The sequence below is a fragment of the Bombus flavifrons genome, chromosome 9, assembly GCF_040668555.2.
Source record: "Bombus flavifrons isolate JBK064 chromosome 9, iyBomFlav1_principal, whole genome shotgun sequence".
Classification (NCBI taxonomy): domain Eukaryota; kingdom Metazoa; phylum Arthropoda; class Insecta; order Hymenoptera; family Apidae; genus Bombus; species Bombus flavifrons.
In genome coordinates this window covers 3,606,213-3,629,820 of record NC_138450.1, presented here as the reverse complement: position 1 = coordinate 3,629,820, position 23,608 = coordinate 3,606,213, and the positions used below count along the sequence as shown (strand labels likewise).

General features: G+C 30.9%; 4 protein-coding genes and 1 long non-coding RNA gene across 7 annotated transcripts; 3 read left to right on the top strand and 2 right to left on the bottom strand.

The window, feature by feature from the left end:
* The first annotated feature begins 521 nt into the window (after positions 1-521).
* LOC138183186 (G/T mismatch-specific thymine DNA glycosylase) lies at positions 522-2,860 on the top strand. The gene has a single exon (XM_069119813.1). It carries the CDS (start codon positions 867-869, stop codon positions 2,082-2,084), a length of 1,218 nt encoding a protein of 405 aa, XP_068975914.1. The 5' UTR covers positions 522-866; the 3' UTR covers positions 2,085-2,860.
* Mfe2 (peroxisomal multifunctional enzyme type 2) lies at positions 2,401-6,810 on the bottom strand. Its single transcript, XM_069119810.1, has 16 exons — positions 6,672-6,810; positions 6,460-6,597; positions 5,794-5,946; positions 5,445-5,717; positions 5,253-5,369; positions 4,838-4,968; positions 4,685-4,756; positions 4,553-4,613; positions 4,284-4,447; positions 4,097-4,220; positions 3,841-4,016; positions 3,596-3,772; positions 3,342-3,459; positions 3,042-3,239; positions 2,873-2,970; positions 2,401-2,766 (listed from the first exon to the last, which is right to left on the bottom strand). The coding sequence occupies exons 1-16, from the start codon at positions 6,733-6,735 to the stop codon at positions 2,647-2,649; spliced, it is 2,184 nt and encodes a 727-aa protein (XP_068975911.1). The 5' UTR covers positions 6,736-6,810; the 3' UTR covers positions 2,401-2,646.
* Positions 6,687-6,980, top strand: LOC138183192 (uncharacterized). Its single transcript, XR_011174018.1, has 2 exons — positions 6,687-6,810; positions 6,880-6,980. It is a non-coding gene; the product is annotated as an uncharacterized LOC138183192 (long non-coding RNA).
* Positions 6,981-7,666: 686 nt separating this feature from the next.
* On the bottom strand, positions 7,667-9,419 carry veli (L27 and PDZ_signaling domain-containing protein veli). Of its 3 annotated transcripts, none has more exons than XM_069119817.1 (6): positions 9,274-9,419; positions 9,141-9,197; positions 8,856-8,897; positions 8,506-8,618; positions 8,169-8,414; positions 7,667-8,077 (listed from the first exon to the last, which is right to left on the bottom strand). In XM_069119817.1, exons 2-6 carry the CDS (start codon positions 9,175-9,177, stop codon positions 7,919-7,921), a joined length of 597 nt encoding a protein of 198 aa, XP_068975918.1. In that variant the 5' UTR covers positions 9,178-9,197; positions 9,274-9,419; the 3' UTR covers positions 7,667-7,918. The 3 variants fall into 3 exon arrangements, with proteins under 3 accessions (XP_068975918.1, XP_068975917.1, XP_068975915.1); XM_069119816.1 differs by having other exon boundaries at positions 9,141-9,179; positions 9,274-9,418; XM_069119814.1 differs by having other exon boundaries at positions 9,141-9,179; positions 9,270-9,402.
* LOC138183181 (claspin) lies at positions 8,621-14,995 on the top strand. Its single transcript, XM_069119803.1, has 9 exons — positions 8,621-8,777; positions 9,572-9,745; positions 9,912-10,765; positions 10,833-11,015; positions 11,118-11,323; positions 11,412-13,975; positions 14,064-14,197; positions 14,273-14,485; positions 14,560-14,995. The coding sequence occupies exons 3-9, from the start codon at positions 10,073-10,075 to the stop codon at positions 14,719-14,721; spliced, it is 4,155 nt and encodes a 1,384-aa protein (XP_068975904.1). The 5' UTR covers positions 8,621-8,777; positions 9,572-9,745; positions 9,912-10,072; the 3' UTR covers positions 14,722-14,995.
* The last annotated feature ends 8,613 nt before the right edge of the window (positions 14,996-23,608 follow it).

Sequence of the window (23,608 nt, the reverse complement as noted above, 5' to 3'; positions counted from 1 at the left end):
GTATGATCACGTAATAATTCTGAAACCAATATGTATCAATTAAGAATCTCAATTCTTACTGTACCCTACTGTACTTAAAAGGATAACGCAACAAATATCTCCAGCAGGTAAAAATTATTAGGTACTGGAATATCATGCACTAAACGCATTAATTGTAAATTCATGATTCTTCATACATATATATGGAAAGCATCTTTTCTCAACTTTTAAAGGCAATGTCCTAAATTGTAATTTTCCTCCTTAAAATGTTCGGAGAAACAGCTCTTACTTTTTGTGAGCTATAATTTTAATAAATTCAGTGCCTCAATCAAGCTACTTTCTTTTCCTCAATATTTTTAGGTAAACTAAAAAATAAATATTATATTTTCCTTGTTTTATTCAAGCTTAAACGTCAACATTATCAATTCAAGATTGTCTAATATTATCTATTTGATAATAATGCATCATATATAACAAATTGTTGCCTACTTTTGTTGATTAAATATGTATCTGTAAGCACTTTTGCATGCAACGAAATAATGTATTATCAGATACTAGTATTTATTGCTATGTAGCATAACCTGCCTTGAACTTTAGACTACTAGCCACTGCCGGGATAGTAGAAATCGTATTAGAAGTTGTATTTGTATGAATTACTCGGAGTTGAACCACTAGCATGTGTTTCGACGTATTATAGACCTCTGGTAGCAGAATGGGAAGGTTGGCACTACATAAATACTAACGATATCTAATATAACTCTATTCAAAACAATGAAAAGAAACATGTCCTCAAATGTCTTCTCAATTAATTTAAAAACATTTTGTCACAACAAGCAAAATGTGTATAATTGATATTTTGGAAATAACGTAATATTTTTTCTCAATCCATGGTGATAATTTTGTACAGAGCGATGTCTTCGCTTACTTTGAGTAAATTAAAAAAAGCACCGATAGGAAAGATTGATAAACAACGAAAGAAAATTAACCGGTTTGATGGATTAACGGAAGAAGAAGTGCAAAAGTATACTTTGCCAGATTATTTGGAAATGAATTTAGATATAGTTTTCGTCGGTATAAACCCAAGTTTAATGGCAGCCCATCGTGGTAGATATTACGCTGGTCCAGGTAACCATTTTTATAAACTTTTGCATGAATCAAGACTAACATCTCGATGTTTAAGTTACGAAGAAGATCATAAACTTCTTCAATTTAGAATTGGTTTAACAAACATAGTAGCTCGAGCTACAAAGTCTTCTGCTGATTTAAAGCGTACAGAGATCAAAGAGGGTTCTAAACTTGTAGAAGAAAAATTAAAACTTTATAAGCCAAAGATTGCTGTTTTCAATGGCAAATGTATCTATGAAGTATTTGCTAATAAAACAGATAATTTCAATTTTGGATTGCAACCAGAAAAAGTTGATGAAACTGCAATTTGGGTCACTCCATCAAGTAGTGCGCGTTGTGCAAATTTTCCAAGAATGACAGACAAATTACATTTCTTTACTTCCTTGAAAAAATATTTGCAGTTCCTAAAAGGAGAAATCAAAGATATTGATATGAAAGAATTCTTATTTGAAGGAAAATGCAAACAGTTTATTCCACAAACATCAAAAATGTGGCGGCGAAAAAATATGTCTACATTCCTGCATGGAGGAAGAATTGCTAATAAAGATACCATATGTCTAGATACATCTGATGAAAATGTAGCAATAGCACATAGTACAGAGTTCATTGTAAAGAAACTTGAACCTGATAAAAGTGATAAAACTGATGAAATACTTGATACAGATGAATCTGATTCATCACAAAATTTTGAGGCATGTATTTCTCAAGATATTGTAAAAACATTTTTTGGAAATGATAGATCTTCACAAAAAGAACAATCACTAGCTGTAAAGAATGTAAAAATCAAACAACCCAACAATCAAGCTATGTCCAGTGATATAAAAAAATCTAAACGCCAAACAAACAGAAAAGAGAAAAAGATTGTTAAAAGATTTCCTAACAAACCAGTTAGAAGTAAAGATCTTGAAAATAACACTAATGATTTTATAAATTTGATAAAACAAAGACTGATAGGAAAACTAAACAATTTTGATGAATAGATTGAACGTGTTTTAACTTGTAACATTTGTTATTAGTAGCATACAATTTAATTATAATATAATTTAATATTAGAATAATTCAATAAAAATAGAAATAGGATACAAATGTATAATATCTCTTGCATGGAAGATTGACATCTTTATATTTTATATTTTTATAATTATGTTTTGTATAAAACTGAAATTGTGGCAATAATAAAATTTTAGGTAATAAAACTTATCATTATAAAGATATTGAAGACATTATTCTTCATATAAATTTACAGAATATTTTTCTTTTTCAATTATTAATCTTGAAAATAATCAAAATTCAGAATAATATGAAATTTTAATTTATTCAAAATTGAATGTACAAATATATATAACCTTTTAGAATATGCAATATAAAGCAGGTTTATTAATATTTATATTGTATTTTATCCCAAACCATATGTATAACTCAGTTTTAAAACGAATAAAAATTGGTATAAAAATACTTAATAACAAATACAATTATATATATATATATATCTCAATATAATAACAAATATATCGTAATACTAATTAACCAATTATATTAATATTACAATTTTGATTTACTAGCTGTTATGAGCGATGTTAATTTTTGAGTGAGCATGATATTTCCAGTGATTTTTATCTTCCTTCGCATGAACGCCATTTGTGGAGTTAATTTACCTAAAGCCTGTAAACAAAGTAATTCATACATAGTAATTGAAGTGTATTATCATGAATTGTTTATTATATTTATTATATTAATATTATATTATTATAAAGAATCATATATTTACTATTTGCATCATGTCCGCATCCTCAAGAGTTAATGTTGCATCAGGCTTGCCTGATTTTGGATTTCCTCTATATACCTCACCTTTTTTCATATCCAAAGCTTTGGAACAATGAGGAAGAATTAAAAATAAAGTGCAGAAAATATTAATTAACACAAACAAATGTACTTACTCCATGTTGCTTGAGGCTTTCCTTTCACCAAAATGTGATAAAGAAATATTCCATTGATTTTCTTTACCTGTTCTGGATTTGCTTTTGCATATTCATCCATCATTTTAAATAATACATCACTTTCAAGAGATTCGCTGCCAGATAAATGATTCATTATTGGTTGCATTGATACCGTGCGTTTTAAATCAACATATCCACCTACAATCGAAAAATTCAAAGCTTAATACATATAGTAATTATACATACTTAATAATTATATTCCAAAAATTATATCACCAAATATACAAATATATAACTTACCTGTTAAAACGGGTAGATTCTCTTCTACAGTAGATGTTTGGAAATGTATTCTATTTCCTTCTTGCCACATATTTGTTTGCAATGTTTGTCCAGGAACTACTGGTTTCACGAAACGTGTCTGCAATGTGTATCAAGGATATGAATTTACATAAAATGTTTATTTATTTAACAATAAGAAGAAGCAAAAAGAGCCAGTAAGTTATTGCACATTTAGTGCATCATAGCATTAATTATATAACTATTGATCAACCAACCTTTACAGCCTTAAATAAGTTTTGATCACCGTTAGCGTAAGTTTGAAGAACATGACGAACAGAAAATCCAAGAGAACATAATCCATGTAAGATTGGTTGTTTGAAACCAGCCATCATTGATACATTTAAATCGATATGCAAGGAATTTTTGTCACCACTTAATCTGTATAATGCAGCCTGTAAATTGGAACATGATATTTTAAGTAAAGATTAGTAGATACATCAAAATTATAATTACCTTTTACCTGATCATGACTTGTTTGTTGAGTAACCGATGCATCTGGTTTTCGATCAGGAGCATCGATAGTTGGTATAATTTTTGAAGATGATCGTTTTCCTTGAAAGCCTCCAGCTCCTGCTATAAATAATATCATTTGTCCTGTAGATAATTTATCTCCATTGCTAGTATCAAATGTTTCATCTGTAAAAATAAATCAAATTTAGTTAATTTCATTTTACATAGAACAAAATATTATTTGTGAAAATGACGAATTAGCATACTTTGCAGCACAAATACAGCACCCTTTCCCTTATCCAATACATCCACAACTTTGAGACGTGTTTCGACCGTAGCTTCCGTTGGTAATTCTTTATGAATTTCGATATATTGCTCCCCATGCAATAACTGAAATTATAGTAAATACATAAAGATACTAATATACCAAAAATATTATATAAAATAAATTACCTTCATTGGATTTAGTTCAACATTTGGTAAAGATTTTTCTAATATGGAGATATCCGTGGCGGACATTGCATCAAACGTAGTATAAAAGGTAGGAAATACAGCAAAATTGCTGTCATTTTCGTACAAATAACGAAAGTCAGCTGGTATCTTAACAGAGGCACCAACTAAAGCATATTTTAATTTTGTGATTATAATTGCCAGAAAATAATGAGTAATGATTAATGATAATTAACAATTAATGTAATTATAATTAAAATTAATAATTATACCTCCTAATGCATATAATATAATGTCCCGGTAATTATAAGTATGTCTAAGGACGCCACTGTCCTAAAAAGAAAAATTCAAAATAAAATATAATAATATTTAACTTCCAGTTACAAGATAATTGTTTTAACTACCTCTGATCCAGAATTTTCAGAATTTCCAGATTTCATTGTATCAACTGCAACCATAAATTGTCCTGTTACTTCCTGCAAAATGTAGCAATGTAAAAATATCACAAAACAACCATTAAAAAATAAACTTTTTATAAAATGGAAAAAAATATGTACTTCAAGAGAATCAAAATGTTTAGCAGCTGACATATCGGTAACAGCCGACCATTTCTTTTCGACATCTTCGGGAGTGACATTGCTAGATAAATCTTGCCTTAATGTCGATCCTGATGAACGAATTACATGGCCTAAAAGTACATATTAATATATCAACTTATTTATAATTAATAAAGTTCTGAAATAGAGTACTAAAGTAACTCCAAATTTTTTATTATTTATTCTTTTCACAATCTCTATATCTTTTTCATTAAAAATATTCATATAAATTAAATATCTCAATTTTAACACACTAGTCACTCTGTTGTTTGTACATCTTCAGTTTTCTTTCGTAAAACACAAAAATAAGTACGAAGGCTACATTGGCATCACTATAATAGTGAATACATTAAAAACTAGTTAAATCTATACTTACATTTTCCTGCCCAACCTAATGCAGATTCAATAATAGAGCCATTTTCCATACATTTTTCATGACACAGCCAAACAACTACAGGGGCTATTAATTCAGGTTTCAATTGTTCAAAGAACTCTAGAAAATAAATAAAAGTAATATTAATACATTCAGATGTAATGTGACATATGTAACGTCAAGTATTGTTTTTACCTGGTGGTAAAATATCTTCTGTTAAACGAGAACCAGCTGTTGGTATTATTACATTTGTATGAATGTTTCTCTTTCTGCCTTCAATGGCTAATGTATTACTCAAACCAATAAGACCCATTTTTGCTGCACTATAATTAGCTTGACCAAAGTTTCCATACAAACCACTGTTGCTTGCTGTCATGATGACTCTGCCATAATTTTGTTTAACAAAATAAGGCCAAGCAGCTTGAGTGACTTTAAATGCCCCTTTTAGATGAACACTTTGTACCAAATCTGAAATTAGATATAAATAATTGTAGTTGCAATCTGGAGAAGTAGAAATTAAAGTAACAATATATATCGCACATACCCCAATCAGCCTCTGACATTTTAGCAAAAGATCTATCCCTTAAAATTCCAGCATTATTAACAACTACATCTATTCGTCCAAATGCATCAATAGCTGTTTTTACAATTTTTGCCCCATCAAGAACAGAATCATAATTGGCCACTGCTTTTCCACCTATTTACAATATAAACACAAATAATAGTTCCTTCTTCAAAGTTATCTAATATATATTGAAATCTTTTATCAACTGCGATTAAAAAGAGAAATTATACAATAAGGAGAATAATGACAAGATTATAAGATATTAATACTTCCTGTCACAGCAATACCTAATAGGATAAACTTTCATTTCAAAATTACAATTTTAAGATATGCAGATTTATATTAATAATTTACAAAATTGTATTGAAAAATTTATAATAAAAATTTATATCAAGAAATAGATATTCACGCGACTAGATTGTGAATATATACATTTTAATTTAAGAATACTAAAATCTACAGAATGCATACAACACATAAAAATACATAAAAATTTATAATATTAGTAGATGAAACAAATTTAGGTTCCATTTTTTAATTACGTTCATAGAAATATAAAACTGCATTTAGTTCATCCACAATCTACTCATACAATTATGAATAGAAAATTAAAAGTACTCAAATAAATTCTGAATGTATTGTTACCATTCTTTCTAATTTCATTGACAACTGAGTCTGCACTTTTTGTACTCTTTCCATCACCGTGTCTACTTCCTCCTAAATCATTTACGACGACACTCGCACCCCTTGAAGCAAAAAGTAAGGCGTATGCACGGCCCAAACCTAAGGACAATATCACAAAATAAAATTGTATATAAGCAAACTAATCTCTAAAAATTGAAAACAAGAATAATTACCTGCTCCAGCTCCGGTTACAATAACTACGCGATCAACAAAACGTAATTCTTCTGGTCCTTTCATTATGCTAGCTCAAAATTATTTAACTGCTTAAAGTAAACTAATAACTGATGACTTTATATATAAATTTCTTCCTTCGTAATGAAACAGCAGAATTAAAGGTAGTTCAAAGTTCGGTGCTTTTTAAAATATATACATACATTACAGTATACACACCGTTTTCCAGATCGTGAGATATAAAGTCCAATATTATCAAGTAATTAAAACCTCTCGTTTCTCTGCATTATCAAAACATACATATATGAAAACACATACTACATATTATCGTTGTGTGAATGGTTACGAAAGTATACATATATATTTATAAAACTCGGTACACACGAGTGACACTTTGACACTGCACTCTCACTGCGTTCTGCGTCATATAATGTCTGCCTTTGATGCTTTTAACTTGTAAAACAACAAAAAATATATAACGCAACGTCAAAAAGTCATTCATCTGTACTGGGCCCTATTCTTAATAGGAAAACAAAGAAAGACATATGGTCGTGGAATCGCGTGATAAAATGTTGTTCGTGCGCATTCAGCCTTAATGCATATAATCTAATTTTTTAAACGTAACATTTTTTTAATTAAATGTCTATGACTACTAAAACAAAAAATTGCATAAGATTTATCCGATTAGGTTAGTATTGATATTATCTAACACGCAATAATGTAAGAGAAAGGTGAAATATAAAATTGTACTCCTATATTTCCAATATTTTTAATAGCATTCATTATTTCTAATATATTTCATAATAGCATATAGTATGTAAAATATTATCTAATATTATGTAAAGTTATTAGGTTTATTTTTTATTTGTTCTGTAGTAGTTATATAACTTCTTCAGAACCTTTAAGATTATAATACAAAAAGTGGGTATTTTATGAATAAAAGAATTATATCTCGTCGTTTTACTTACATAGCAAATAAATGAAAAAAAAAAACAGATTTCACTTTATTTTTCAAGTTTATTTCTTAAAACTATATAACATTCATACACAATATCTTTTTAAAACATATGAAGCAGCGATAGTTGCAGTAATCGTAAAATATTATTAAAATTAAATCTCATAAATGTCATGAAAGTCATTGCTTGAATAACTTCATAGTGTACATACGAATAATGAAGTAAACATTTAAATGATATCAATATGTATATGGTCATTGAAAAAAAGTAATGAAATATAACAACTTTTGTTTTTATTGCATATGCTGGCGCCTACGTGCAGCCCTTTGTTTGTCAAATCGTAATTCCATTTCCTCCAGAACACGTGGAGTATATCGCACGACTAGTTTCACAGAATTCTGTGCTTGTTTTAACAATTCTACTGCTTTTTCATGGTTTTCTCCTTCCACACACTGAAAAAGTTGTACATTTAATGTAGGAAATTAACTATTTGTGTATTAAATTATATAATGGTACAAAACAAATCATAAAAGCGATACTAACCACTCCATTCACTGAGAGAAGCTGATCACCGCGTTTTAAGCCACCATGACGATCAGCAACACCACCAGGGATAATTCGTGAAATATAAATTGGCGAATTTTGTTCTTTGCCGCCCATTACATTAAAACCAAGACCTTCCTCGGTTTTTGGTAATTCCACCACTCGTGGATGTGCATGACCCTCGCTTGCTGCAAAAGCAGCAACTGTTGCTTTTGCTGTAGCTGATGCACGAACATCTTGAGATCCCTACAATTATTAATACTAGCATTAAATTTAAATTTTCCAGAGGAAAATCTATTGTTAATTATATAATCACTAATAACTAAATATATCGTACCTGTATGTCCACTGTTTCATATACATGTTCGTATACTTCACGAACAGCACTAAGAAAATCACTTTGCAAAACTTTCTGTAAGGCAGCTAATTTTGTTGCAGGTACCTCGCCGCCTAAAAGATTTGTGTGATTAACATACATATACATATTAAAATTATAATTACTAAATGAACATTTATTACAAAGTAAAATGACGTACATGATCTATATAAGAAAGTAAATTAAACCAAGAACATTATGAAGAAACCAATATGAGGACCTACATCAACAAGGTAATTCTTGCAATAATATTTGACATATAGTGGTCTTATCCTTTACTTTTTGTTAATAAAATACACTTAATCAATTACCTTTTTGTAATTTGTCTAGTAATTCAATAGATCTTTTAACATCTGTAAATAAAAATAAAATATTTGATTATAGTTCAAAGTAATCTAGTTTTGTCATCTTAATCTGTATATTTATTATTTTTCATTTTATATTTTATATTCTAAAGCGAGTATATTTCATCAAGATTATTTAAATTTGAAATAGTCGTCATATACTAAGCCCAGTTTCTATCTGTTGTAAAATTACACATATTATTTAAATAAATGTATATATTTATTTAAACAACTGTACATGAAGAAATTTACCATTTGCTAAAGTGAGGGGTTCGCCCATCGTAACCATGTCTGAAAATAAATAAAAATCTTAAAAGATACCTTATACGATAGTTATATTTCATTATTGTTGAAAGATATACTGTAAATAATTTAGACAACCTACAGATACAGTATTTGCTTCAACTCTGATCGTAACGTAGTCACAAACTATCATAAAAATACGTCAACAATTTGATCTATCGACTATTGACCAACTATAGTCAGCCAAGAATCTACGGTATCTTGAAAGGTATTTAAATGTTTTTTCGTGATTATCTAGTAACTTGACAACATTAAAATAATTCCCTACCAAGAAATAGCGAATTCGCGAATGTAGATGAATCTTGTGATTTCCTTAAATTTTAATTATTATTAAAATATTTACTGAATATAACTCATTTTATTTAAATAAATTTCGAAAGATGATAGATACATCAATGTAATGTGTAATATTATCCGAATAAAAGGATAAAAAGAGCTAGTATGAAAAACAAAATTCCTGAATGACAAACAACATTGCTGCCATCTGGGACTGGTAATTTAAGATGAAACATCGAATCTAGCTTAGCTCTTTCGCGCCAAATTTGTTGACCATAGTAAGTAGAACCAATAGAACTAGTTAGTAATTGTTTTTTGTGATAAGCTGTAAATAATTTTAATATATTGTGTTCTTGTAAATTTGAGGATGAGGAAAATAATCTCTTTCTCTCTCTCTCTCTCTCTCTCTCTTAACTAAATAATAACAAACAATTATATTTTTAGGGGAACAATTTAAAAAGGATGACAGCTATTACATTGTGATTTAATAATTTTATTATAGATAGTAATACATATGTTAAATACAAAATTGTCATTATAGTAAAAGCTAGTAAAGAAAAGTACAAAAGTTTTAAGAATATAATAAGAAATTAGGAATTTGAACAATGAGTGAAAATGAGGATTTGGATAACAACAATGAATGTCATGTACAACTTGAATTTAGAGAATCTGAAATTACCGAACAATCAGAACAGTACACAGAAGAACAGAAAAACAAATGTTTGGAAATCAAAAACTGTTCTGATATTGAAAAAGAAAATATATTTAATGAAACTTTAAGAGAAGAAAATCAGGAACGTGCTCATAAAAATGATAAACATGAAAATGAAACTAATTACTCTGAAAGTAATGTTGACAATAGTGACTTTATATTAAATAAATTTGTAAAAGAAAAAGATTGTGAGTCAGAGCAAAAAAATGATGAATCCAAAAGTCAAGTTAATAATAATTCTGACATCAATACTGACATGCTTAATAGAAGCATAAAAGATAAAGATAAAACACCTGACCAAAAAGATGATAAACTTAAAAACAACAATATTCATAGTAGATTATTCAGCATAATAGATAGTGACTCAGAAGAAGAAAGTATATTTACCTCTAAATCCAAGAAAAAAAATGTTATAGACGATGAAGATGAAATTTCTAATTCTAAGCACGACAACATGTCCACAAAGAATTTAAATAAAAGCAGTACTATGAAACTCATTGATAGTGACTCTGATGATACATCTAATACTATTCATGTTATTGATACTGAAAAAACTGCTTCAAATGGGGTAAAGGTTGTAAATAATGTGAGTAATAATTATAACAAATATATAATTTAATTATTAAATAATTATTTAATCACATGTTCCACAGATGAAAAGCAGGCTTCAAGATCTAGTAGATTTAGAATCAGATAAAGAAAGAGAAGAATCAGACGAAGAACGAGAAGAATCAGGCAAAGAAAAAGAAGAATCAGACGAACCATCAAGTCCTATAAGACAAAGTAAAACAACTGAAAAACATAAAAAAAAAGATCCTAAACTTAAACTGAGGAAAGTAAGTTGTTGAAAGGTTTTAGCGATTAAATTGTATATATATAAAATCTTACTCTGCACATGTTAGATAGTTAAACTTAGTAAAAATAATATTGTATTGCAGGTTTCATTAAGAGCTTCTAAAGAAGAAGCTATGAAACAAATACAAAGTGAAACTCAACGTTTAGTACGAGAAACAGAAATTTCATTACCATATCATAATCCAAAACAACGAACAATACAAGAATTTTTAGAAAGAAGGAAGGTAATTTCATCTTTCCCAGTACCTACAGTGGCATCTAGATTGAAAGAGTTTTCTGGTATTGTTAGGTAAGCATTTCTAAAATTTAATGTTGAATATTATTATGTTTTCATTGAACATAATAATGAAGATAATGAAAATATTTTTATCAAACAGTGAAATTTTGAAGGAAAAAGAGAAAGAAGCAGAAATATTTTATAAATCTTCTGATTCAGAAGAAGAGAGTACAGAAAATAATAAAGAAAATGCAGATAAAGGGGATATAAACATACAGTGTACAGAAGATGTTAAAAAAGATAATGTTTCACGGAAGTTATTTGATGATGATTTATCTACTACAAAAAATAATGAAGAAGAAGATAATAGAAACACAATGGAAGTAGAGAATGAAAACTTAGCAGAAGCAGAAGACATTGAATATAATAAGATAATAGCAAGTAATGGAACAGAAAATAATGCAAGTAATTCAGTACAAACAATAGAAACACATTGTAAATCTAGTATAGAAGATAAGACTGAAGCAAAAATTTCAGAAACAGTTGCAAATGAAAAAATAGATGGTTTATTACAAAAAGATATAAGTCAAAATGAGCACAAGGGAAAAAGCATATGCATTGATAATGATGAACATAGTTTAGAAATTCTAAATGATAATGCGAAAATTGCAAAAGATCCTTTTGGAATAACTACGAATGAATCTGATGAATATGATGAATATGATTTTCCACCGCTTAACTTGGATGACTTAGATGACCTGGATTCACCAAATAGAATAAAACATTTACAGAATATAAGAAGTTTAAAACCTAAATTACGAGGTATTCCGGGGCAGATTATCGACTTGGCAGATGATATTACATCATCTAAGAAAGGAATACATGGTTTGATAAATCGATTTGTAAAAAAGCATTCTAAACCCGATCGACCTGTTAAAAACATATCTAAAATTACAACAACACAAATAAAAGAAACTCCAAATGGTGGACTATCAATCATTAAAGAAACGCTCCCATATAGATTACCATACATAGAAAATAAAGATCCTAAATTAGAGAAACCTGGTGCAAAATTAATACGCTTAAAAGAAGAGTTGAAACGTAGAATGGCAATAAAACGCAACGAAGAGTGGAAACAGAGAGAACAAGAAATGAAAGAACAAGAAATAGAGTGGAATGAATCTATAAATGAAGAAGATACTTTTAATGAACCATGTTCCCCAAATATAGAACCTCATATAAGCGAAGAGGATGACGTAGAAGAAGATGATGTGTATACAAAAACAGAAAAAAAGAAAAAGAAAAAAAGTGCCTTTATAGAAGATGAAGCTGAAGTCAGTGAGGATGAAATAAACGATAGCGATGAAATCGAAGATGAGGATGAGGATGAAGATGAACATGAAGTACAAGAAAGTTCGGAGGAAGATGAAAAATCTGAAAGACTTGATTCGGAAAATGAAAATGAGAATAGTACTTGTGATAGCAATGATGTACCTGCAAAATGTAAAACATTTAAGAGGATTGTAAAACCAGTAGAAGATGATTCAAAATCTTTGCTTATTGAAAATGATAAAAATAGTAAAGGACAGCCAACTTCTTTTTCTCAAATTAAATTAGATGATATGTTTGGTAAAAGCATTAAAGAAAATGAGTTAAGCAATAATGAAAGTATTCCAGTATCTCAAGTACATGTAGGAAGTGATCCAAAATATCAAATAAACCAAACACCACAATCTAAAAGCAACTCCTTTGATTTCATTTCTCCTATAACACAATTAACTGCGTTAAATGTACACTTGGAGGAAGATAAAGAGTTAACAACAGAAGAGAAATTGTTGTTTATTGATCCTACTTTGACAGAAGTTATACAAACTCCAGAATCGCCTCAAATAAAACGAGGCGTGTCACAAAAGAAGTTATTTACCGTTCAAGGTGATGTACTGGATGAAGAACTCATGGAAATCTCTTCAGGTAAATTTCCAGAAGATAAGATTCAATTGAATTTTGCAAAAGAACCTAATGTAAGCGAATCACAATTATTAGAATTATGTTCGGGAACATTTAGTTCTCAATCAAATAATGATAAAGAGTCAATTGATATCACACACAGAATACTTCAGAGTATACAAGCACCTAATGAGAAAGATTCATCAACCACTGAAACAGAGGAAAAAAATAGTCAACACTTAAGGAAGGAAACAGCATCTTGGAACAAGTTACGCATTTTATCTTCTGATGAAGATGATTCAGTTGAAGAAGAAATGAAGATGCGATTGAGAAAAGTTAGGAAGTTAAATGTATCTGACGACGAAGATGAAAACAATTCTGCAGTAAGCAGTAATAATGAAGAAGAAGAAGAAGAAGATGATGAGGATGAAAAATTTGTAGATTATGACTCAGAGGAAAACGAAGTCGTTGTTCCAAAGAAAGAAATAAGACAATATGCAGCTAAATTCTTGGAAGAAGAAGCCGAACTTAGTGAAAGTGATTGTGATGTATCTGCGGACGAAGATGAACAAGATCTGGATAAATTGGAATTAGAAGATGGAGACAATGAAGAAATTGATGAAACACAAGTTAAGAATCAATTAGGAAAACTTCATATGAAACAGATGTTAGATGAAGATAAAAAAGAAGTAAGAATGCTTCAAGAGATGCTATTCGAGGATGGAGATCTGTTCAGTGAAAGCACACGCGAGAGGAAATTCAGATGGAGAAATATAGGTATCTAAAAAATCTAAATCCATCTTTATTTCTTTGCATCAATTTACATCAATGATAGTAATTATTAGCCTTATATTCTTTCCTTCAGGCAAGCAAGATGATAACAATGACGTTCAACTATTAGAAGGTAAAGACGGTTGGGTAGACGTATCTGATGACGAAGATCAAGAAAAGTGGCGTAAGTTAAGATTCGAAAGAGAGGCATTTTTGGCAGCAAACGCAGTAAGATAATCAAATTAGAAAATTTGTGATCATTTAGAATCGTATCTTCTTATTTGATATATTGTCAATTTGCAGAAAAATATAGACACCGAAATCGAAAATGAATTAAATAGCAGTCAAATATTTAAATTTGGCTTGAAGATTTTAAAGAAAAGACGAATTAACGAATTAGAAAAAGAAAATACGTTGGTAGAAGCACTTGATTCCAAAACGGAACCAAAAGTATCTCATACTGTTGCGGAAATGTTAAACACTTCAAGATTGGATGGAACATCGCGTACGATATATGTAAGTTTTTTAAAAACATGTTCACTGACAACTGGAATACATAGAGCTGATTATAATTTATATAAATTTTCTAGAATGTCATGCAAAAACGTTCGTTTCTTGCCAGGGGAGAAGAAGCGTTAACGCGTTTAGCTACTTTAGCTAAACGAAATAAAGGACCACTCTCATCAATAAAGGCAAAAAATTTTGTGTTTACGAATATTGATTCGATAAATGATAATGCCTCAAACAAATGAAATCGTAAAAATAGAATTAATAGTTTATTAACTTAATGTTTATTTTTATATATACACATATATGTAACTAATAGCTAAGTAATATGCAGACTGTTATAAAGATTTGTATAATTTTATTATATATTTGTTTTTTTTCTATATGTATAGACATATTTTTAGAAATAAAGAAATACTTGTTACGAAACTAAAGTATTAATTATGTTACGTAATAGCAGACAGGGTAATAGAAATAAGATTAACTGAAGACTGATAAATGTGATGGAATTTCGATAATATTTTTGATAAATAAACAATTACAAACGAGCAAATATACAATTATATTATACAATATACAATTAATATACAAATATTATACAAATATACAATTTTTACAGTAAACCCATTAACTAGTTCTCGATACAGGACAAATACTTTCGTTAAGAGAATTTGTTTAATTTGTTTAATTAAAGCATAATTGTTTAATTTGATATTTTAGTTGCTTACTACGTCGGAAAAGAAATATATAAAAGTGAAAAAGTTTGACGTTAAAATTGCACATGTCTATATATGTATTTAAAAAAAACATTGCTAAAAAGAGATAGAACAATATATCAAATGTTTGTTTAATGTAATTCAAGCCAATAATGTGCGTCCATGCCTAGGGCAACTTTCTCATACAGTATGAAACATACAGTCTGTTCATCTAAATCGTTTCGTTTCAAAGGGATATTTAGTTGATATCATTGACATTTATTTTATTTCCCAATTTCTGTATCGACGATATATCGATGACATCTATTTAATTTGATTTTTTACCAAAGAATTTTGATCTATGTGTATATTTCTTCATTTTGCCGTATTTTTGTTCCAATATTTTGTTTAAATATAAAAAGTATTTGATGTAAAAGAGACATAAATCGATCAAAAGTCCTAAAAATCCGAAATAAAATCCTAATGTTCAGTAATACAATCCTGTAAATAATTATGTAGAAATAAATTGAAAATAGAAAGCATAATTGATCACAGCATAAAATGATAAAATACAAATCGTAAACAACTTAGTAGGTAATATTAAATTCACAGAATCATTTATCATAATTTTCTATCAAAACTAAAATACCTAATTGAATAATTAACACGTAATATTTCATATCGCCATTATCATTTGCTTCGCAATATAATAATCATGAACATAAATCTATAAATCGGTAACATAGGAATTCATTTCTGTATGATCTTTACAAATTACAATAGCTTAATATTAATTGTCCGAATTCACAGTTTTATTTATCAATCTTTTCTATCAAGATTATAAACATTACAAATATTTTAAATAACAAAACATTCCAATATAATACATATTTTCTTACAAATAAAAAATTATAGAACAATTATATTATCATCAGAGAAAACTACTAAACCGCTGAAATGGAAAACCATTTGTAATCCTCAAAACTACCTTTTCAACTACTACTTTTCTTACAAACAAAATATTACAGAGCAATCATTAGCATCTGAGAAAACCAGTAATTTCTTGAACGCGAAAAATCCTCGCATTCGTAATCCTGAAAATTCTCCACTTCTGTACTTACCGAGCAGCTACTTAATATTTCCGCTCTTCTCTCTTTAAAAAGGGGCCGTAAAAAACAGCTAAATAAACGGTGGAAGAAAACTAAACGCAAATGAAAAACGAATGAAAAGGAAAATGCACGAGTGACTGCGCTGAAATGGCAGGTGGACTTTTTCCAAAAAGGGAAACAAAGATACTTATATATATTTTAAGCGTGGTATAAAGTAAGCAGGGAAGAAGATCACATATAGAGCCGAACCGCAGAGTAACGGGTACTGAGCGTCGAAGCAAGAGGCTGGAGGACGTAGTTCGAGGCGAGGCAAGAGCGCTGCGCTGAGAACTCGGGATAAGGGTGGCTTGTTGCGTAAGCCGATTACAGCATCACGGCAGTCAGTGGTGCCTCGTGCGGCGGCCTGCTGTTCATGTTGCTATTGGTGCACAGAACGCGGATATGCCGGGCAGAGACATTAAAATCGCATCAAATATGTAGAGCCGTCCTCTCGCCCCTTCCATACCGGCGGATGCGGGAGCCACTCGTCGACATCCGTGCAGGCAAAAAGGTTGCCTGTCCTAGAAGTCGCATTACTCTCCTTTCCTCTCCTTTCCTCCTTCGGCTCCTCTTCTCCTTCTTCGTCCCTCCTACACTTTACTCTACACGTGTTTTGAGGACACTCGTATATTAGGTTAGGAATACAGTATATGAATTTATGGAAGAAAATACTTCAGAAAAGATTTCGAAAATTTTCTTTTGAGGGGTTTGAAGTTTTTGTTAATATAAAGAGGATTGGATGTATATTTTATGAAGTGCAGGTCAATGTTTTAAGAGGCTGTAGAAACTGGTTACATATTAGATTTGGATGATTTTGTAGGTAGGAAGAATTGGTTGGTTAATGTGATATTAATTCTTTATGGTAATACGTCGAACTGGAATTGGTATTGTATTTTATTGCATTCTATCGGTTCCTAACGCGTAAAACATAATATTTTATATTATATACTAATCGTTCTAAAAGTACGAAGTATGAAGATCTTTGGAAAGTGGTTTATTGAATATGAACATGAAAGTGTTTTTTTGTATAGACTTGGATTAATTACACAGTTGGTTGAGTCAGAGATTTATATAGGGTTAATGTACATTAAAAGAAGATCGAGCGTAAGGGGAAATATGATTATACAAGATATTTTGCTCTTTTCCCTCATGTATAAGTAAAAATAAGAAAAGAATATTAGATAAACAGAAATTTATGAACGCTTCATTAAAAAGGTACATGAGAAACACGAGTTCTTTGTTAGAGAACGTCACGATAAATTAAGATTCTTTATTACTTGGCAAAGTTTGGCAGATAAAGTGTTCAGGCTAAAAAATAATTGTTAATTTCTGCTATGCGGAACGTCTCAGTCTAATGCACGTATTAATTCTTCGATCGAACGTGGCCTCGAATAGCAAAACTTTCTAAAATTCATATTTGAATATTCCAAGATACAAAATAATGACTTTTCAGCTTCTATATAAATTAAATGAACAAAAAGCTTGAATTCTTTTACAAAAATGATGAAACACAGTACATGATCCAAAAGTAAACAGTGTTATAGGAGTGAGTAACGGGAAATGTTGAACTATTATCAAGCAGATTTTCGCGTACAGGGTAACCCATTCCATTCGGGTACCTGTATATGTGAGTAGAATATGGAGAAGCGAGGTTTTAGCGCTCTGTAATTCGAGTATCGAACGCGTCACGGTGTTTTCAGACGTTCATGCATACGTAGTCGGCAGCGGAGAGTGCAACACGTGGTAAAATGTTTCACGGAGTATCAAATAATCATGGCAAATCCGTATCGACCGACTTATTCCACGGTAATACCTATATTTTATGGCTACCGCAAGCGGTATTAGTCCACGCGATGTTTGCACGTAATAATGGATCATTTGCCATTTGTTTTCGTACCTTCAGCCAATAGAATGATTGTGTCCGGCATGAAATTTTGAAACTTATTCCCCCGTGCAAATACGCGATCGATTCGCGTGTTTTCAATGTTTTCGTATAAATTTTCATATGTTTTCATATAAACATTGGCATGAAGAATGATATCGAACGGATGCCGGTTTCCGTCGTTTATTCTTAATTAAGAAACATTTAATACTTTGACTGGCACGGTCATTGGTGACCGGAACGCTTGAACTTCTTACAATTGTAAAAATTGAATGAAAATTGACAGTTAGGACATTTTGAATATAACCGATAAATAGAAGATACTTTGAAATAAAAAGTGCCCCATTGAACAATTAAACATTTTCATTGGAACATCGATAAAAAAGAAATGAGAACAAATCTTGCATCTAACGGTACACTGTGTTAAAACACTTTAAACATAAATGTGGCTCATCAATACAATCTGGACAATAGGTGGTCACCTTTTTGGTCCGATTCTTAGCAATTTTTGATCCTAACTGTTTAACATTTTTGTTGAGAATTTTGGATCTTAATAGCCGAAATAATGGTATAGGAACACTAAATTTACACTTAGAATTTACATTAGAATAGTTATATATTTATTTGATAAACGATTTCAAAGATATTCATCGATACACACTTGCACGCGTCTCAGCACTTTCTTTGTCTCACCTTCTTCCATACCAGACTGTTAACCGACTGAACAGTTTACATTCCTTTGTTTTCGCCGCGCGCATATACATACTTCCACACACTGATATTCACATACATGTATCATTACTACGCAGCTAATTTAGTCTAGCACATAAAATTATACATATCTCAATAACATTTTTTATAGCACTCTCTGCAAAATTTTCGTGCCAGGTACGCTTGCCCTTCTTTCTTCTGCATTTCGTGTCGTACAGTTAGAAGTGTGAACATACCTTACCATTATATATAGAATGAGCAAATACTGTTTACTAATATCTTCCACACGTTTCAACAATATATTCTGCACGTTTTGCTTACGACGAAATAACGAATGCGAATGGTTCGTTGAAATAAACGAAACCTTGTTATAATATGTCGCTATCAAACTGTTACCAAGGCGCCATGGTGGTCACCCGTGGCCACCAATAAAATAAACGGTCCATTGGGGAAGAATGTTGTCTTACATCATCAATTTATTATTATTTTGCCATTATATTCTTTGAATAATAAAAATACTCTCGTGACGTCCTCAGCGAAACATGCGATTTCGACGTGGCAGACAAAGTGTTTTAAAGGATGAACGAAATGGGATGAAGTGGAAAGCAAATGGAAAAGTGGAAAATGTTTGAACTGGCTATGTTGTCTTAAAGCATCGATAAATAAATTTTTGATAGAAGCAAAGTTTTGAACATTTACCATTTAAACGCTACGGATTTCCGACGCTTACCATCTTGACAAATTTAGGGGCAGAATAAATATTAAAAATATATTGTTTTATTGATTAGTTACATTTATTTGGCAGATTAATTAGTAGTTAATTAGATAGTTTGAAAAGCTAAAATAAATTATTCTCACACTCACAATTTGCAACTTTCAACTGGTAGCTATAAGTTTGAATATTCTGTGTATTTTTGTATATTATATGTATTTTGTGGTGTTTAAAATTCTTTTTTTCTTAACGCGGAAACATCAGCAGTCTTTGTAACGATGAGATTAGAAGAATGAGTTGTCCACGTTGCGTCCAAAATGAATTGCGCGGCGAAGTGACGAGAGCATTAAAGGTTATAGGGAATAAATGAAATGAGAGAAGTAACACAGAGATATGTTTCGTTTCAAACAAATTACATATATAAAAATATTGATTATTTCATCGGTATAATTTTGGAACTGTTTTATAAGCAGATTTACCTATCAATTTTAAATAACGATGGGATTCAAATTTTATTCAATATTTACACGCTTCGCCAATAAAATCTTCGTAAAAAATAACATTTATACATAGCTCATTACCAGAGTTTGGAATTTTTTCCAAATGACAAATGTAAGTAGGTAATTTCTCTACGCAAAATCGAGTAATTCTATCCTTAAGAAAAAGAAAAGACAAAAAAGGATAACAGAGAGAATTATATTTAAAATATAATTACCCATTCCTTGTTTTTCATTTTTTTTGTTTATTTCACACTCGTCTTGCTTTGCGGCTAAAGGATCACCTCCCGTTGTCTTCTGCATAGGCTGATCCCATACCTAATCATAATTACTAGAAAATAATGGTACTATATTATTAACAAAAAAAAAAAAAAAAAACGAAAATAAAAACTCTTCAGTTCATCTTCTTTGTTAAAAATTTATTAACTGTATTACAGCATCAACATCTGAAATACGTAGCTATACATAAAAAGCGAAATAAAAGTGGCGGCAGCCAGTGATTCCGTGACCGCATCGTAATCTCTTGATCTTCTTACTAAATTAGCTGCGGAGTATGTTCAATTAATCGTCATAAATAATTTTACGCTGCTGATGGATTCACCATGCAACGAGGCCGCGTTTCCATGTCGACGTCAATGGACTTACGTGTGAACGTGTAGAGGCTTCAGCCGATTTTGCCAGTTAATCCTCACCCTTGGGAACCGTTCAGGCCGGACAATCGGCCACTGTAATTGCACGAGAGCCAGTTGAGGTCTCGTCAAGACGTTCGCCAAACCAACGACAATCAACAATCAACGAAATCGCCGTAAAGTTGTTGTCCTTACCGATGGATAATTTTGACGATTAATTCGTTCGAACGTTTTAACGTTTCTTTCACGTTTTAACGTTTCCTAAGTTTTATGAAATTGCTCGTACTTCACTCTTCTCTTCGTTTCTCATTTTTGCAGTTAAACGCGTTCCTCGTGCGTCAAGTTGACTCAATGGCAAAACACCGATGAAATGAGAAAATGAATAATTAATTTTGGTCTTTGTCGCTCGCGGCCATTCACGCTAAATTGTCTTTCACAGATAACGAGTTTCATTGACACGTCGAGAAAAAAAAAAAATCTCGGAAAAATCGTTCTACAAATGACCGAATAATATTAAGTTGCCCTCGGAAAGTTCGTTCCGATTTTTGAGGAATTTTGTCCACACGAAAGATCATATTGAAATGTTTCTCACCGAAAAACCTGAGAGGTTGTAGAAGCATGAAATATTCAAATTGCGTGAAAGATGGAGAAAGGTTGTGGAAGAAAATGGCACCTATATAATTCGATAAATGTATATCGAATCGAAACGTATTAAATTTGAATCGGGTTATTCGATCTTAGGCTACTTCATTTCAACGCGTATTTATAAATGCCATTAATAATTTCTATCGAACAAGATAGAGAATAGAAATAAGAATGACGAACTCAAAAAGTGTCGTGAATGGTTCACTATGTAGGTTCAATAATTTATCTCAATCTATTAATAGTATCTAGCGTCGAAAAAATTTTTCATTGTAAACTTTGGACACTTATATCATTAATTTTTCAAAGTATATAGTTTCTCATTTATAATTCTCTTAATTTTACAGCAATTTATACAATAGGTCGATACCTATTATTTAGATATTAGGTTGACCGGAAAGGGTCTTTCTTTCGCAAACGTGTTTTTTACAACAGTGCACCTTCATAGAAACGTAAAAGTCTGTGAAATGTCACGGTGTTTATCTCAACAAGACAAAATGGATCGTACGTAATTCGACAAAATAATATAAAACAAAAAACGTTGTGCGTCTGATATTATGAACGTTATTTCCTGATAAAACGAAAGAAACTTTTCGGACAACCTAATACTATGCGTAAGCACATTGAATGAAACTTGGTTTTTTAATATATCAAAATTTATTAGTGTAAAAGTTTTTAATTATTTCAGCTATTTAAAAAGTCAGAGCCACTAAATTTTCAGCTTGATGCAACGTGCATAGGTCTCATTTCCTAATTTCACCTTTCATTTGCACATTGGGTCGTTTTCGACCAATGTTTCAAGTAATTTTTCATTTTTTTCATGTCCTTGTTTAAAGTTTTGGTCTGCTTAAAAAAGTTAAGGTAACATAATATAATATAGGTATCGATAAAAACTATTGGATGATGTCCCAGAAACTTGGAAGAGTATTCAAGAATTTTGGGAGACTTTAAAATATGGAAAATTAAAAAGAACCGCATATTAATAAAAAGAAGGTTGCAGACAGATCTACTAATTGCTTAACAGTCACATAACAATATCATTCACACAACAATCTATCTAATTTCAACATTCTAGTAACTATATCTTCTAACATTCTAACATTCCGATATTCTATAACGTTTTAATATTCTAATATCCTATAACATTGTAACATTCCGATATTCTATAACGTTTTAATATTCTAATATCCTATAACATTGTAACATTCCGATATTCTATAACGTTTTAACATTCTAATATTCTATAACATTCTAACATTCCGATATTTTATAACGTTTTAACATTTTAATATTCCATAACATTCTAACATTCTAATATGCTATAACATTCTAACATTCTACCACACTCTAACACTCTAATATTTCATAACATTCTAACATTCTAATGTTATACAGCATCCTAACATTCTCGTATTCAACGCTATAACATTCTAAGGAGCTAACAATTATCTATCTAAACAATTAAATCTCACTTTTGCGCCAGTACGTTTCCCAAAACCATGCATTTCCACAAACATAGCCTATCGACTCGCCATCAACCTAACCTCCAATAAATTCACCATATTGAATCCGTGCAGGCTCGAAGAAAGCTCGTCGGAAGGAAATAACGTTGGGGAAGGGATCCGTTTAAAGGGTAGCATTCTCTATTAAAGAATCGACAGGAACGACATCGTTCTCCAGTGGAGAGGCCACGGTACAGCGGCGTAGGAGATATACATTCATTAGTCAGGCGGTTGGACGGGGCGGTGAGTGTTTACATGAGCACGCGCCAGAATTCCACCGGAGTGGTGGCAAATATGCACAGTGGTGGGGGTAGGAGGCCGGAGATCGGTCGACCAATAGGAAACAAAGCGAGACGCGGCTCCCGGGCGGAGCGTTCGAATATACCAGAGGTTCGACTCGCGTACTTCTGTCAAACGGCGTTCAGCCGTCGAGAGAGCAGATAGCGTGTCTTATATACTGGAAAATATCCGAAAAATCTTCGACAAGTCTTTAAAATAGTCAAGAAATCCCATCTGTTCGCCAAGTGAGAAACAAATATATTGAAAAATCATCGGACGTCGTCTAATCGTTGTAGAATTATCAATTGACAAGACATCGAGAAACTCACCATCTGTTTGACGAGTGAAAAATTAGCGATCATCAGACATCGTGAGTCGCAGAATTATTAGATGAAGAACGTTGGTAGGAGACTGCATTGTGCACGTTAAAGAAGA